Genomic DNA, 16,986 nt, shown 5'->3' with positions numbered 1-16,986 from the left:
AGAACAGTGTCCTGGTTCCCAAAGCACCCTCAGGACTGATTGAGTCTTCCTGTTATGTTTTGAACTTTTCAAAAAAAAACAGTTGAAATCCTGTTTTTATCCATAATAGTCCATATAAGCTAATTGTAGTATCAAGTTTTTTATCAATTTCTCTTATGCTGTTCAGAAGCTCTAATTCGCAGTTATATGTTTTTAACTAATGTTAAATTGGAGAATGAGTTTATTTTTACTTACTGAATTTAATTTTACATTGTATATGTACATTCTTTTGGGGAACAAATAGTAAGGAAGGGCTAAAAATCACTGGTGGAGGACAAGATAGCCCTATCTCTGCTTCTTCAAGGAGCTCACTATATTAGAGCACAGTGATGAGCTTGTTATTATTGGTGAGCCTAATTCATCAAAACAAGCTTTAATTACATCTAATATATTATTTGGAAGTGTGGAACATGTTTGAAATGTTCCATTGAAAATACTTTTAAAATTAGTTTTGGTTCTTAAAGGAATAATCTAGAAAAGTCACTTAAGTTGTGTAATCGTTTGAAACTGACTTTATAAGATATTTTAAAATGTTATTTGGTTATAAAACTTGAAAGTTTAACATGTGATTGCTTCCAGTTTCGTTTATTTGATTTTTTCCTTTTATTTTTAAAAGAAAGCTCTTCTTTATAAATGTTCAGTAAAAATTTCTAAAATAAAATGTTTTCTTGAATTTTTTCTTTTTAAAGCATTATCTAAAAATGATATATTATATGATGGAGAAAACCATGACTGTGAGGAAAAGCCACAAGACATTGTACAGAGTATTGTAGAAGAAATGGTGAACATCGTTGTTGGAGGTAGTGTATTCCACTAGAAATTAGTGTATTCTGTCTTATGGTATTTCATCTGACTGTGGAGACTGTTTTTATGTCTGGATTAAAAAGGGCAAAAATATAACCTCTTTTCTCAAATTTGTGTGTGTATGTATGTGTGTGTGTTCAATTACAGTCTTTTATAAAATCCACTATTCCCCATTTCAGTTTTTGATTTTGTATTTGGTGGGAGAGGAGCAGGGATATAGTCTCCTTTCTCCTCAATGTACTAAACTTTATAAATTAGAAAATGTCTACATTGATTTGGTTTTGAGTATTTTATATCTTTGTTGGAAAATTTTGATTTCTTATACCTTCATTATCATGACCAAGTCTTAGTTGATATAGGGCCAGTTTCTATCTTATGGATTGTATTATTAAAATGTTTTAAAGTTTGTTAGGAATTTCACTCACATTTTCATAAACAGTATTATTATAGATAGGATTAGATTTGAGACCAATCCACTGAAGCTTATGTAATTCATGGTGTCTTGCACAGGACTAAGCATAGTACCTTGTTGCATTTACTTCCAGAAATGTGATCAGATGATCTGAACCTATTATATTTTCTAGGATTTCCTCTAAGATTTTGATCCATTGATCATATCCTTCTTGGTTTTCCAGTACTATTAAAGACTTTTTTTTGTTTGTTTATATTTTTCTTAGTAATTTTAGTGGGATTTGTCAAAGGAGAAGGTAAATAGTGGGTTTCTTCACCACCTTGAAAATAGAAGTTTGCACTTACATTTAGGGGACATTATGGGAGGGTTAGGGTTGACAACAATGGAGAACCATAATATCTAACTCTATTGAGTACTTTCTGTGTATCCCAAATGACTATGTGCTACGCTTGCATTTACTCATTTGATTCTTCCCAAATGCTGGTATGTTTAAGTAGTGTTACTTTTCCCTTTTTTTATCTTTTCATTTTTATTTTGAGATTTCATATCTCTTTTATTTTTCCTTTATTTTTTTCTATCACCATTCATTCCCCATATGCCCTTTTCCACCCCCACCCCCTCAACCTCCTGCAATCACCACACTGTTGTCCATGTCCATAAGGAGTTCTTTTTCCCTTTTTTAAAAATTAAATTTATTGGGGTGACACTGTTAACAAGATCATATAGGTACTGTTCCCTTTTTTACAAATGAGAAAATTCAGTCGACTTATAGGAAGTGGTAAAATGAAGATTTCAACTCAAGAATGTCTGGCTTTAAAGCCTGAAAATAAAATAGAGAATGTTTTCAATTCCTTTGAATAATTTTTTAAGACAAGAAGGAGGAAAGTATTATTCCTTTCAGAAATTTGATAAAAGGTGGGAGAGAAATGGACAGTAGGTAAGGTGTGGCAAGAGTTGAAGGAAGATTTTTTTTTTTTTTTAAGCATGAAAAGATTTGAGTACGTCTGTTGAGTAATGGAGAAGGTCCAGTAGTGCACTTGAAATTGCAAATCTCGTATTACCAGAAAATACTTAGGGGAGGAAGAAACTTTGGGAGGCAAGAAGAGATAGATTTGAGGGTGAATGAACAGTTCACCTTAGAAATTCAAAAGATTATTTTTCCCTGAAATGAGAGGGAAGAAAAAGATTATTGTTGATGTCAGGGAACTTTATGGTGGGGAAAGGGAGAGTAAGGAAACCTTTGTTAAATCACCTACCTCTTAGTGCAATGGAAGGGGGAAGTCCTTTTGTTAAGGGAAGGTGGAGGAGGGGCAGTGGTAGGAAATGTAATTGAGTGCAGAGAGAAAAAGGTTTGGAATAAGTGCTTTGGGGAATGACCATCAATTTCCATTAATCATTATTAAATTTTTATGACTTCTTCCAGAAAGTTCTTTGCATTTATATGAGTGTACTTTTATAAATGTAAGATGTGTGTATCTGTATATGTAATCATATTTAGCGTGTCAGACATTAGCATATTAAAGCTCTAAAAGGTTCATTGGGGAAGCAACTGTTTTGTTTGTGTAACGCAGAGTAACCAAAATATATTTTATAAATTAATATCTTTTTCATGTACCACTTGGTAATTGCAAAACATACTTTGGAATTATCTGTTCAAGTTTAATCTATCCAGGGTATTCTAATTTGGAGAGCAGAAAGCAGATTCAGAGTGGGACACCAGATACATTCCTTTCATTACCTGAATGAATAAAAAATTGGGCACTTTATCAGTTACCAACAAAATTAATAATAGCTACCATTTATTGAGAACCAGTTGTGTTATTTATGTATTTTGTGTGTGTGTATGTGTGTGTGTGTTTTGGTGATTCTTTATAGACATTATTATATTTGTTGCTGATGAAGAAACTGAGGCAAAGAAAGATGAAATAACTTACCCAGTTAAATGGTGGAGTGGAGACATGATTGAAACACAGGTCTCTCATATTCCTAAATCTATGCTCTTTATAGTACAGTGTGTTTCCTTCATGCTAGTTCATAGTTTTCTTTTAATTGGTAGCATGAAGGGAGCAATTTCCTGCTAGGTAGCTACTGACTTACAGCCATAGACACGTATGTATTCCTTTTTAAAAGAAATATGTATCACACCTTAGAGTAGTTCTGAAAACTTGGTATTATTTGCATTATCTACGTTTGTTCTATCAGAAGACATTTATTTCTGTTTATATTAATTACAAGTATGATTTCAGAGTGACATACTGAAAAATATTCCTTAGTAATGTTCCAAAGAATATGTTATTAGAGGTATTAGTAGGTATTCTAAAAAAGGGGGAGAGGACTTATGGTAAAATAAATTGGAAAATACTGCATATTTTATATCCCCTTTGGAGAGCTCAATGCATATTAGCAAATTAAAGGCTATAATAAAGAAACCTACTTCCCAATATTTTCCTCTTACTTGATAATGGGATTTTTTTGAGGAATTTCTATTACCATCTTAAGGCATTAGCATTCATTAGAACCCAGGTTAGTAAATGCTGATATGGTCTTAAAATAAGCTTCTGTTTGGCACATCCTGGTTAGCCTTTCATCAGCTGTGTTTCATTGCTAGAGCTACTTAAGGATCATATTTGGATATGTTCCGAATGCATATTTACTTACTAGTAAGTATGCTAACCTTTAAATGGTGCCAGTACGTGTTACTTCATATCGCTTTTCTGCCAGTTTCATTTTAAATACTCCATGTTTTTATATACTTCAGTTAAGTCAGACATATTTGCATGTTTTTTATTCTTACCATTTTAGATATGGGAGAAAGGTCTATAAATGCAAGTGCAGATGGCAACATTGGAACTATAGAGGATGGTAGCGACAGTGAAAATATTCAAGCAAATGGAATTCCAGGAACACCAATTTCTGTTGCATATACACCATCCTTACCTGACGACAGATTATCTGTCTCTTCCAATGATACTCAGGTATAAATGGGAGTGGGAAATTTCTCTCAATCTTACGCATTTATAGGTCACCAACACCTTGTGGTGAATATGTCTAGTTGATAATGATGGCTGATTTCAGTTTGGGGAAATAAAAACTTGGGGTTTTGTTCTCATTGATATAAATCAAAGCAGTTTATTTTCTTAATAAATTGATGGCTAAATTGTCAACGCTGCAGTGTTTGTCACAGGTGTTCACATCTTCCCTACCTTCCTGCCCTCTTGAAATTACTTTTAAAAAGAAAAATTCTTATCATATATTCTTACAATAATTCTAGTATCATAGGAAGGAAAAGAACTTTTAGAATCTGAGGAACTTCATCTTTCTTTCGTTCAGGGCTGTAGTGGAATCTACACTGGTAGTTACAGTTCCTCTGTCTCTTCTACCCTATCTTTTGTGTGTTTATCCCTATCTTTTTAGATAATGGAGTCCTACCTTAAATCATTGCTTCATACACAGGGGCAAGCTTTCTTGGCCTGTTGACCTTCATCAGTTAACAACTTTTAAACATTGCCTTGAAGATCTCCATTGTCTTATTTTATCTGCAAAAAGTAGATAAAAAATAAACTAGGACAAAAACATAAAATACCCAGTGACAGGTAGTGGAAAGCATAGTTTAGGCTGTGTATAAAGTCTCCTGTCAGGACATGATGTGCTAGTTTTTGTTAGTAATAGTATGAACTGGGTACATTTTAAGAGTTTATTTGGTGACTAAGAGGGAATATTTTTAAAAGAATGCATTTTTGTAAGGTGTTAATTGCTGGGGACGGGTGGGATATCAGATTAAAGAAAAGCAATGTGACAAATTCCTCATCTGGTTTCCCTTCCAATAGAACCTCACCTATTACTGAATTGAATAAAATGTATAAAGGGCTAAAATGATTTTACACTGGCAAATAACTTTATTTTACATAGTATGTTAACTTGTTTAGGAATCTGGAAATTCTTCAGGACCTTCACCTGGTGCTAAGTTTTCCCACATTTTACAAAAGGATGCCTTTCTAGTATTCAGGTCATTGTGTAAACTGTCAATGAAACCGCTTTCAGATGGACCACCAGATCCAAAGTAAGTCATTAGCTATTCTGCCTGACAAATACAGTTTTAAAGCTCAAAATGTATTCTAAGATAGTCTTTGGGGTTTCTTTTGTTCCTCTTGTCCTGTAGGACCCTCAAAAATATATTTTAGGGTTATTATATTTTTTTAAACATATATTGAAAAACAGTGAGTTCCAAAATTGTTAGAGTAGATAGCTTACACTATTTCCCAAAGCATACCAACAGCATTATAGAGTTGTGTCTGGTACATAGTAGGTGCCCAGTACATACTGAATGATTGAATGAATTTCTATTTCAGTTCGTAAGTAATTTTGGAGCTAATGTGGCCTTGTTACATGTAGCCTCATGCTAGTCTCTGAAAGCTACCAGTTGATTTATTAAGATAAATAAATCTTAAAAGTCACAATGTATATTCATTAAGGTCTGAAAAATGCCCTGAGATGATAGCTTTCTCTGTGGGGAACAAGAAGTACTTTACAATAGGAGTCTCTTGTCTGATTCTCATCAAACAGTAGTTTAAACTGTAAGAAATTGCCATTTTTTAAAGTCACAAATCATCAGATATCTTTCATTTCATCTGATTCAAGTATAACTAATTTCTGCTTGAATTGAGTTTGGGAGTTACTGGAGAGGCATGCCCTTCCAATGTTGCAGCATATTATAGCATGACAAGTTGAGAACTTTCTGGAGAAAGGGCCCTTGGAGAAGGCCTGAGTGACTTTGAGAAAGGGATATTGAAATGAGGGAAATGTAAGCAACACTACTTCATTAAAAAACTAAAGCATTTCAGTTTCTGTGTCAACTAAGAAGAAAGACTAGAGTTTTGTTTTATTTTGTCACATTGTACTGAATCAGTGGGAAACATTTTTTAGGCCCAGAAGCCTAAAATTCTAAAATCTTTTTAGGTACAACTTCTGAAAGTCAGAAATACAATTTATTGATGCTTCTGTATTTTGAAAATATGAACTCTACAGAGAAAGGATTAAAGTTGTTCAGAGTGCAGTATAAACTCATTATACCCTATATATTTTATAAGAATATATTTAAAATTTTTTCAGTTTCTTATTCTCACTAACTTATCCAGAAATTGACAATTTTGAGATCTCATTCTGAATTGATGAAGAACTACTTTAAGGCTGTTATGACTTAAAATTTGGTGTAATTGCTGAAGGACATTTTACCATGATTTAAAAATGTTATTGACCTTAAAAACCTTAGATGTTTAGTTTTCTCAAATCAAATATAAAAAATGTGATTTGAAAAACATACTAGAAACAGAAAAGAGGGAATTGTTTAAAATGCCAAGAATGAAAAGAACACAGAAGAAAATATATGAATTTTGAGGAATACTATATAGGGGAGGATGTTTATTTAGCCCTGAAAAAAGATGAATCTAGTTTTTGGAGAGCTGTTCTTATGAGGAATAATTATCCTTCAGATAATCAAGTTAGAAACAACTTGATTTTTATCCTTCTGCCTAGTGGACTTAAAGCAAATATTAGGAAATATTGTTTGTATATTTAAAAAAGAGCTTTTTGACCATCATGGTCATTAAACATTGGAATTGAATACTGAAAGAGATCACATTTTCACCCCCTTGAAACTGTTCTCTTTTCAAAAGAGAATATATGGTTTTCTAGCTTGACTGATTTTTGATTTTTTTTTTTGCCAAAATTAATGAGCTTTTGTATTTATATAATTTTCTTTCTTGTCTTTGCTTCTCTCTATACTTTGTGGCCTTGCTAAGATGATAATCCAGGAAGTGTTCTTTTAAGTTGAATTATAATTTGAAGCTATCCCATGAAAAACTGCAGACCTGAAATTTCCAGTCTCTCTTGCCTGACAAAAGTATCTGGTACCGTGACATAGGACAGTCATTTGATCAGCGTTTCATTAATTAATGCCTTATACGTAGTAGATACTTAATAAATGTTTAGATGAGTGCATGAATAAATCCATTAATTATTTTGAGCACATACTATGTACAAGGCATTTTGTTAGATGCTGGGGATACAAAGTAAAAATATTTTCTCTTTTTAAAAGTTTTTATCGATTGATTGATTTTGGGGGGGGGGGGGAGAAACATTGACTTGTTGTTCCCCCCATCTATGCATTCCTTGTTTGATTCCTGTTAGTGCCCTGTCTAGGGATTGAACCCAAAACCTTGGTGTATTGGGAGGATGCTCTAACCAACTGAGCTATCTGTCCAGGCCAAGAGAATACATTCTTATAACAAAAAATCATGTGTTGGAGCTATAGGTTTTAATTACTAATGAATGGAATTGAGCAAAAAGTGTGATAAATGTGAGCTAGACTGGGAAGTAGTAGTAGTGTGTAAACCTTGGAAGGCGTCAGTATGAGTGGGAGATAACTTGGCCCACTATGTTAGCTATAGTTCCTATATTCAAAGTTTTACCTCTAGCTGTTTCTAACCTGATGTATGTGAGCTTTTTTTTTTGGTACCACTGTATTTGCTGTGTATATTCTTAGATTCAGAGGCATAGCCATCTTGGAAACATGGTTATGTCATGAGTCATGACATTATTGGTTCCAGTTTTATTTCAAAGATGCTAGTATTTTTGTGTGATTCCTATTTACATGAAATTAAATAGTCCTTGTTAGAGTTTCTTAGGTTTTTTAATCAGTTGACACTCCTAACCATGAAATTTTTAAGGTAGAAATCAGGAACAATTAAGTTTATTATATGGTGTAAATGTGACTGAATATAGCATTTGGAATGAAAAAAGAAAAGAACCAGTGGCTAGAGCGTTTAAGTGTATCCTGCATTTGAAAAGTTGCTTGGGATAGCTCTCCCTGGTTTATTGGGCTTAAGGGGTCTGTTTCAATGGGAGAAAAATTGTATTTGTGAAATCTGGTAATTAAAATTCTGAATAGTGTTCAGGATTATAGCATAGTGTATTGATCAGAAAAAAATTTAAGTTGAAAATGTATGTTTTACTTTTTTACTATACAAGTGTTTAGAATAAGCTGGTAAGCTATTAAGGGATATAAATGTTCTAAAAGCTTCTTTGTATGTGTTTCAGGGGAATAAAAAGCTTAAGTGGTTCCTGAAAAAGTAACCTTGAAGTTGTGCTATAACTTCTTATGCAGCCAAAGCTTATTAGTGTTGAGGATTTTTGAGTAGCATAACTAGGAACAAAGTACATTGGACCTATTATATACTAAGTGTCGCACTTAATCTGAGAAGTTCATTATGATTTCTACAAAGTGAAGTATGCTTTTGAAAGGACGGAACAAATCATAAATATTGAAATTATTTTTTTTGCTCAAAGGAACAGTAGGTTGATGCTAAAATTGTGTGAATGATTGTTTTCCCAGTTTGGAAGTTTGTGAAATTTTGTGAACAAGAGAACATTAGTGGAACTACCCGTTATTGGTGTTTAAGCTTATTCATGTATTGTAGTTTTTTTATGTTGTAGAGTTTTCTGTTCCTCTCCATTTAAAAGTTTGTGAAATGATAAGGTATTAGGAAATATATTAGGAACAACCTACCATTACCATAATGCTAAACTTGTCCATATACTGTGCCTTCTTTTTTTACATTTTAGGTCTCATGAGTTACGATCCAAGATTCTTTCATTGCAGTTACTTCTATCCATTCTGCAGAATGCAGGACCTGTTTTCAGGACAAATGAGATGTTTATTAATGCTATTAAACAGTATCTGTGTGTTGCACTCTCAAAAAATGGAGTCTCATCTGTTCCAGAGGTTTTTGAGCTTTCTCTTTCCATATTTCTTACTTTGTTATCAAACTTCAAGACGCATCTGAAGATGCAAATTGAGGTACGTTCTTCATTTAGGCATTGTTGCACTTGCATTTGTTTCATGTTAAGTCAGATTATTAATACACTGGAAAGTTTTTCAGAATGTGAAATAATGTTTGTATATTATATGTATTTCTCCTTTTTTCACTCATTCAACTAGCATGTACCTACTAAGCACTAGGTGAGCACTGAGAATGCAAAGTCAAATTGAGACACAGCTCTACTGTCAAGGAATTTATATTAGTTGTATGAATGGTTCTGGTTGTCTTGAATTAACTTGGCCCTCACAATAACTTTGCCATTGCAAATATAGTATGTAATAGTGGTTTTGGTTATCTTCAAAGAAAGCTCAAAATAATATACTTTGTGTACATGGTGTTAAGCCATCTCAGTTTTTGGCACTTTAAAGAGGTGATTGAGAAGGGTTATATTTTTGGCTTATATTTTAGGACATTTGAAAATTTAATTTTTGTTTCATTTTTTTCCCCTCTAACATATATATTGTATTCCTAAAGATCTTTGGAAATAGAATAACTGTCTTGTGGTTCTAAAGTATTTCCAGATGTCCCTGACCTGGGTAGAGTTAGTTGCACCTGGTTTGGTGGTACTTGTCTCATATCAGCCAGGGACAAAGTAACTCTGTGTTTACCCAGCTTGGTTTTTGGTCTGTGCTTGTGCCTGGTTCATGCCCTAGACAAATGGATTACTGGGGAAAATAAATAAATAAATATTCCCAGAGACTTAGCAAAATGAATTAGGAAATCTTCCAACCATGTGTACATGTATCATGCAGGTGTAGCAATTCCTGATCTGTTGTTTTCACCTTCAGATAATTCGGTATTTTTTAAATAGTACTTTATGTTTTGCTAATTTAATGGCTACCTTTTCCAGCTTGTCATTTGTCAAATATTGTTTGGGTTGGGATATTGTATACTTTTCATATATTCACTTCTATGCTAGTTAACTTTCATCTTCATATTATGTTTGGTATGCTGTAGAGTTTACATTATAATTTTTATTAAGTTTGTATTTAATCCTAACTCAAGACTAATAATTTATTAGCTCATAGGAAAGGATAAATTACTATTTTCCCAGAATTTTTAGATGGTTAAGATAATCATATATTTTGTTAATATTCTATAGTATCTATTTAAATTCATTATGGGAATGAGACAAAATAAGGCCTTGCTTGGTATTTTAAGTGAAAAGTTTTTCAACTTGGACCATATTTTTGGACAGGAAACAATTTCTGGTCCATAAATGGTGTCAAACTTTAAAAACTCATCATATGTCTATTAAAATAATGCAGAGCATTTACCTAACAATAGTTGCTATTTTTACACAGTTTTTTCTCATTATCTTCAGGAACTAAAAGGAAACTTTAAAAAAAAAACTTTTGGAGCTTTTGCTTATGTAACCAACTAAAAGTCTCTCATTTGATAATGAGGTATTTAAATTGCCCTTAGAAAATTTTGGAAGACTGTGCATCCAGTTACTTACAGATTTTTGGACACTGGAACTCTGTTTCATTAAGTACTATTTAGTAGACTGTGTGAAATATAAATTCTTATGGAATTAATATCACAAAAATAAGTTGTGATTACTATTTTTGTAGAGTAAATTTGATATATAAAATTTTTGTTAAAGACAAATTTGAAAAGAAATACTTCCAAGAAATTTCCTGTCTGTTCATAAATGATAGACTCGTATTATAAAATTGTTGTAATAGTGTTTTTTAAAAGAGATCAGGTTGATTTCACTCTGCATTGTCTCTTATGGGGAGATTATGAGGATAAAACAAGATAAGTGTAGATATGCTTTTGAAAATACTAAACATTCAAATGCAGAATGAGCTATGTTGCTGTTGGAGAAAACCCAACATCTGAAAACAAACTGCGAAACAAAATTGAGATCATTGTCAAATGAAGATTCATTTTATGAAAACATTCACTTCACAGTTTCTATAATGTGGTTTTTCCATGGGCATTAACTTATATTCTGTTTCTGAAAATATAGTTTTAAATATTCGTAATTACTGACTACTGGAATGTATATGCCTATTGGATACTGTACAGTGACTCAGGCCTTGGATTCAAATTGGATACTGTTACCCTCCTTTCCTATTTTTCATTGATTTTCATTCAGTACCTGCTTTTTATCATAGCAACCACTAAAACCAGGTTTGCAAAAATGATGCCATTGAAAGGAATGTAGTGTGATCTAACTGATCTAATGTTGACACTGAATAATCTTGCGAGGTGTCCAACAGATGTATATCCCTCTGAGTTTGCTGTAGCATTCTGGGGCACCTTGGTGCACTGTTTGGGAACTTTGGCCAAGAATATTTATTGAATGCTTACTGTATGCCATGCAGTGTGGACACAGTGCTTGGCAAGGAAGAGCTGGCTCCTACCCTCTTAGAGCTTACAGTCTTACAGGAAATACTGACATTAAGCAAGTACTAGAAATGTTCAGAGTTTTGTGAAAGAAAAGCACATTACAAGGGTACCTCATCCAATTTGGGGAGACAAGTTGTTAATCATCGTACATTGTAAATATGAATTTCTAGGTTCATAATACATATGTTCTATAAGTATTAATACAGTATGTTGTTTCTGATTTTCAGTAATCCCCTCTTAAGTCACAGTCTCTTTTCCAAAATAAATTTGAATCTGAAAAGTCTTAGCTCTTAAATTGAAATTTATTTAATTAAGTTAACTCCTTTGTGCTTGACATTTTTTGGTGTAAAAGAATAGTGAGAAATAGTTTATAGTTTTCAGACAATAGAGATTTCTTCTTGTGTGAGAAATAAAAATATAAGTCTCTGATAATTAGATATATAGATCCTTTTTATTGTGTGGATTACAACATCAGTTACATTTAAAACTAGGAACAATTAGGCTTGCCCAGTACTAAATAATGTCTGAAAAATACAGGGTGGGCAAAAGTAGGCTTACAGTTGTTTGTATGGAAAAGAACATAATATGTAATAAATAATAATACAAGAATAAACTGTGTTTCACATACTCACAACTGTAAACCTGCTTTTGCCCACCCTGTATAACTGATGAGCAGAATATAGTTTCTACTCTCTGGGGTGTTAAAAATGAATTATGAGTTACTTTAGTTTTGTATGTATGTTCAAGAAATTACTCAGAGGAACTCCAAATCTTTATAGATTCTTTTGTGGTTACTTTGAAGTGCAGTGCTCCCACTGCAAGGGCTAGTTTCAATCACCCACCAAGTTATTTCAGTCCTCATGTTTCAGAGATGGACTCAAAAGGAGTCGAACTCCAGAGGAACCTGCATCCTAGTCTCCTCTGCAGCTTTGGGATATTTAAAAAGTGATCACATTTATGAATTATAAGCAATATTTTAAACAGATGTTTTTCCCCTAATCACAGGTGTTCTTTAAAGAAATTTTCCTATACATTTTGGAAACTTCTACCAGCTCATTTGACCACAAATGGATGGTTATTCAGACATTGACAAGAATCTGTGCAGGTATTTGAAATTATCCATGTTACCTCTTTCTTATGAGATATTTAAAAAGTTGAATATACTCATAGACTAGATGCCTTTTGTTAATATATTGTATTGTTACAGATGCTCAAAGTGTAGTGGATATTTATGTAAACTATGACTGTGACTTAAATGCAGCAAATATATTTGAAAGACTAGTAAATGATCTATCAAAAATTGCTCAAGGACGGGGCAGTCAAGAACTCGGCATGAGCAATGTTCAGGTAAGAACTTTAAAAACATTTTCAAATTCTGAACTTTGCCAAGGAATTGCTATGTGTTTTGCTGCAAAGATCTTGTTTTCACCCTTATTCTGATTTATTTCATAGGAATTGAGCCTGAGGAAAAAAGGTTTAGAATGCTTGGTGTCCATTTTGAAGTGCATGGTTGAGTGGAGTAAGGATCAGTATGTGAATCCCAACTCTCAGACAACTCTTGGTAAGGTGACATTTTGAGTATAATTCTTCATCATTTTAAGTACATGATACATTGGAGGATAGTTGCAGATGCCATTAAGCCAGTTTCATGATATCTGTATTCATTTAGTAGATGAAGAAGCATTGTCTTGTAAGTTAAATAATGAGCTTTAAAATGATGAATTTCTCAACTTAGTTATCCAAACTTTTTTCTTTCTAAACCTTCCTAGAAGTATTTTGAATATTATATAAAAGTGAAGCATATTTATGCAACTTTGTTATAGTTATAGAAGAAATATGTAAAAGCCAGTACATATGTTTTAAGAAGATGGAATTATTTGTGCATGTTTGACATCCTTACCCAGAGAAAATCTCATAGTTGCAGGGCTACCTGGTATTATCTTAGACAAGTCCCTGGAGAAAAACTGGTGGTGATGAGCTGAGAGCAGAAACCCAGCAGACACTCAGCACTGTGACTTCAAAAGGAACTCCTTTTAATGGTGTAAATTGTACATTTATTTATGGCACCTAATATTTTATTTGTATTAAGCGGATACCTGAGCAGCAGTGAAATATCTTGCCGAATTTGAGAATTTTTTTTTACTTTTACTTTTTTTTTCTTGACTGAATAATTTACTGTATCATTTTTTCTACTTACAGGTCAGGAAAAACCCTCAGAACAAGAGACAAGTGATATCAAACACCCTGAGACAATAAACAGATATGGAAGTTTAAATTCCCTGGAGTCAACATCATCATCAGGAATAGGCAGCTACAGTACGCAGATGTCTGGCACTGATAATCCGGAACAATTTGAAGTCCTAAAGCAACAAAAAGAAATAATAGAACAAGGGATAGATTTGTGAGTGTCTGATTTTAAAGAGAAATGTTCTTGGATATCCCTCTGCCCGTACTGTGCCACCATTGCTCTGGGTTTCTCTGCATCTTTAAATTATTATTATTATTATTATTATTTTTTGTTTAATATATCTTTATTGATTTCAGAGAGAGGAAAGGAGAGGGAGAGAGAGAGATAGAAACATCAATGATCAGAGAGTCATTGATTGGCTGCAGCCCGCAACCCCGGGCATGTGCCCTGACCAGGAATTGAACCCTGATCACCTGGATCCTAGGTCAACGCTCAACCCCTGAGCCATGCCCGGCTGGGCTAAATTATTTTTATTTCCTTCTTATCACCACCTTCTAAAGAGTAAAATGGGGCAGAATTTTCCTGACTTCTAGTGGCTCTTTAATCAGCTCCCATTTTTCATTGTAGTCTAGCCCCAACAGACCTTGTAAGGCACATTAAATTAATTTTGCACCACATTGTATGAAAATTAAGATAACTAGTGTTGCTCCTTTATAGGTTTTATATTTTCTCCACTTAGGTTACAAATGTGCTGCTTTTGTTACTGATCCATTTTTGTTGGTTTCTTTTTTTGTATGTTGATAAGGTGATAATGACCCTTTCCAACTTGGCTACTCTACCAGACCCTGAGCCTGTGACATCAGTTTTTGCACTAAACTGTGTAATGTCAGCCTGCTTCTGGACTATTTCCTGTCTAAATACTACCATTCTGCTTTCTTTCCTCTTATTGCCCATCTCTTCTTTCAAAGAGATGCTATAAGAAAAAAATGAACTTGTTGGCCTTTCTCCATGAATATAGCTCCTGTAAGCTGTTAAAAATCCCCTTGTATGTTTAGTCGGCTTGCTCCTTGTGCTGTAAATCATTTCTTCCTGAATCTTAAGCAATACCATTTGATGAATGCCTTTTTTCAGTGTATATAGTTTTTTAGTTTTTTAGTTTATGTTTTTGAAATGTATCTTTATTGATTTCAGAGAGAGGAAGGGAGAGGGGGAGAGAGAGAGAGAGAAACACCAATGATGAGAGTCATTGATTGGCTGCCTCTTGCATGCCCCCCACTGGGGATCAAGCTCACAACCAGGACATGTGCCCTGACAGGGAATCGAACCATGATCTCTTGGATCGTAGGTCAACCACTGAGCCATGCCTGGCCAGGCAGTGTATATTTTTTTAAATTGACAAAATGTACACATATTCTTGTCATACAATTATAAAATCTCACAAAATTGCCTCAGGAAGTTGCCATTAATACTTCATTCTAATTTTTCAGTCATTATTTAAAAGGTGTCATGAGTTCCAGATATTATGCACGGTCCTGGAATGAATGATGAATGAAACATCCCTTGCTTATCAGGGGCTCAAGGTTTAGTGTAAGCAGATATTCATACTGAAGTTCTGCTGGTCTCTCAGCAAACACATATATGGTACTTGGGACTGTGTGCCAAGAGCCATGGAGACACTGATCCTTGTGTTCAAGATTACAGTCTAAATCTGGGTTAAGCATTTTTTTAACTGGTACTGTGTAAAGTCCATAATAGAGTGTTGTACAACATAATCCTCATAAAGTACTTAGGAGTGAGAGGGAGTCCTCACGGGGCTTCAAAGTGGAGATCTCCCTAGCTTCCAGCCCTCCTTTCAGCCACTAGACTTGCTTTCTGCTTCAGACTTCCATGAGAATGCTTTCATGTTGCTGTGCTCAGTACACTCTTTCACAACTGTTCCTTCCATGATATCACTCTATCCTGTCCCTTCTTCAGTTTGGTCATGCCATATCAGTCTTGGTATGGGCTGTTTATCTTCTGTATACCTCGTAGCATTTCCAGGGTTCTGTTCCTCAGCTCTGTTCTTACTTTGTAACTTCTCCTAAGTGATTGTGCTTTTTTCGTGACTTCAGCTACTGTCTGTTTACTTACATCTTACTACTCCCAAGTGTTAACATAAATATCTTCACTGAAGTTTGGACTCACATCTGTAATTGCCTGTTGGACACCTCTACTGGATATTGGATAGCTTACACTCAGCATGTCCATAACCAAATTTATCAGTCTCTATTCTCTCCATAATCACTTCCCCAATACTCCCACCCAAAACAAAAGACAGAAAATCCACTTTTTCTGTATTTATTATTGAGGCTAGTAACCTCAGCATGTTACTAAATTTATAAGCTAGAATCTTGGGAGTTCCCCCTTGGATCTGTCACTAAATCCTATCAATTCTTCCCAAATATCTCAGCAATTTATTCTCTTCTCTCCATCTCCCAGTTACTCTCTTAAGTCAAACCATTGTCATTGCTTGCATTGACTAATATAATCTATTTGGTTTGCCTTTGTTTGGTCTTATTTTTTCTGTAGCCTTTTCTCACACTTACCCCATCTTTTTGAGTGAAAGTCTTACTTCTGTTTCTATTTCTCCCCTCTTGCTCTGAGAGAGTAAGGTCACAACTTGGATCTGCTGACCTCTCAGCTTCATCACCTACCACTTCTTTATCTCGCCTCGTTGCTCCACCAGTGCAGAGCTATGTATTATATTATGCAGTTTCATGCTTTCATGTATTAGTATTACCTTTTTCATTCTGGGGTTTTTTTTCATACTGTTTATAAAAGATATGATTATTCCTCAAAGCTCAGTTCCACAGTCCCCTTTCCCTGGAAATAAAGCATGACCATCTCTGTAAATTAGTCACTTCCTCTTCTGCACTATCTTCTTACCTTGTGAACACATTATTTATTACATTTTTACTATTGTAATTTTTTTTAAATCATGTTTCTTTAGTATAAGAGCTAGAGATCAGAGATTATGTTCATCTCAGTGAAGAATGTTTGATTTTAATTTGTGTGCATGGCAGTGGTTGAATTAGGACTTGACAGGGACTTGAGTCATTAGGAGGATAGAGCAGGGAAGGATATTTCAGACAGAGTGACGTGGCAGCAGCACAGAGAAAAGAGAACATGAGAGGACTAGTAAGCCGGCAGGGGCAGGGGCAGGGGCAGGGGCAGGGGCAGGGGCAGGGTGGGGCGGGGTGGGGCGGGTAGGAGCAGGAGGTAAGATGAAAGCATCCAGTTGGATCCAGATTACAGAAGGCCTTATTTGC

General features: G+C 34.2%; 1 protein-coding gene across 5 annotated transcripts in view; it reads left to right on the top strand.

The window, feature by feature from the left end:
* ARFGEF1 (ARF guanine nucleotide exchange factor 1) overlaps window positions 1–16,986 on the top strand; it is a 90,248-nt gene that overhangs the window by 31,243 nt on the left and 42,019 nt on the right. For all 5 annotated transcript variants that reach the window (XR_013997487.1, XR_013997488.1, XR_013997489.1 and 2 more), the window contains exons 7-14: window positions 729–839; window positions 4,058–4,230; window positions 5,182–5,315; window positions 8,876–9,110; window positions 12,496–12,595; window positions 12,698–12,837; window positions 12,943–13,051; window positions 13,690–13,891. Coding sequence is in view for 2 of the 5 variants with exons in the window: in XM_081117321.1 (XP_080973447.1) it covers window positions 729–839; window positions 4,058–4,230; window positions 5,182–5,315; window positions 8,876–9,110; window positions 12,496–12,595; window positions 12,698–12,837; window positions 12,943–13,051; window positions 13,690–13,891 (1,204 nt within the window). In the remaining 3 variants the exon portion in view is untranslated. The remainder of the gene's footprint in view (window positions 1–728; window positions 840–4,057; window positions 4,231–5,181; window positions 5,316–8,875; window positions 9,111–12,495; window positions 12,596–12,697; window positions 12,838–12,942; window positions 13,052–13,689; window positions 13,892–16,986) is intronic.

Source organism: Miniopterus schreibersii (assembly GCF_964146895.1).
Source record: "Miniopterus schreibersii genome assembly, chromosome: 17".
In the NCBI taxonomy this organism is placed as follows: Eukaryota; Metazoa; Chordata; class Mammalia; order Chiroptera; family Miniopteridae; genus Miniopterus; species Miniopterus schreibersii.
Note: the sequence above shows the minus strand (reverse complement) of the source record. Positions and strands in the feature narration are given on the sequence as shown.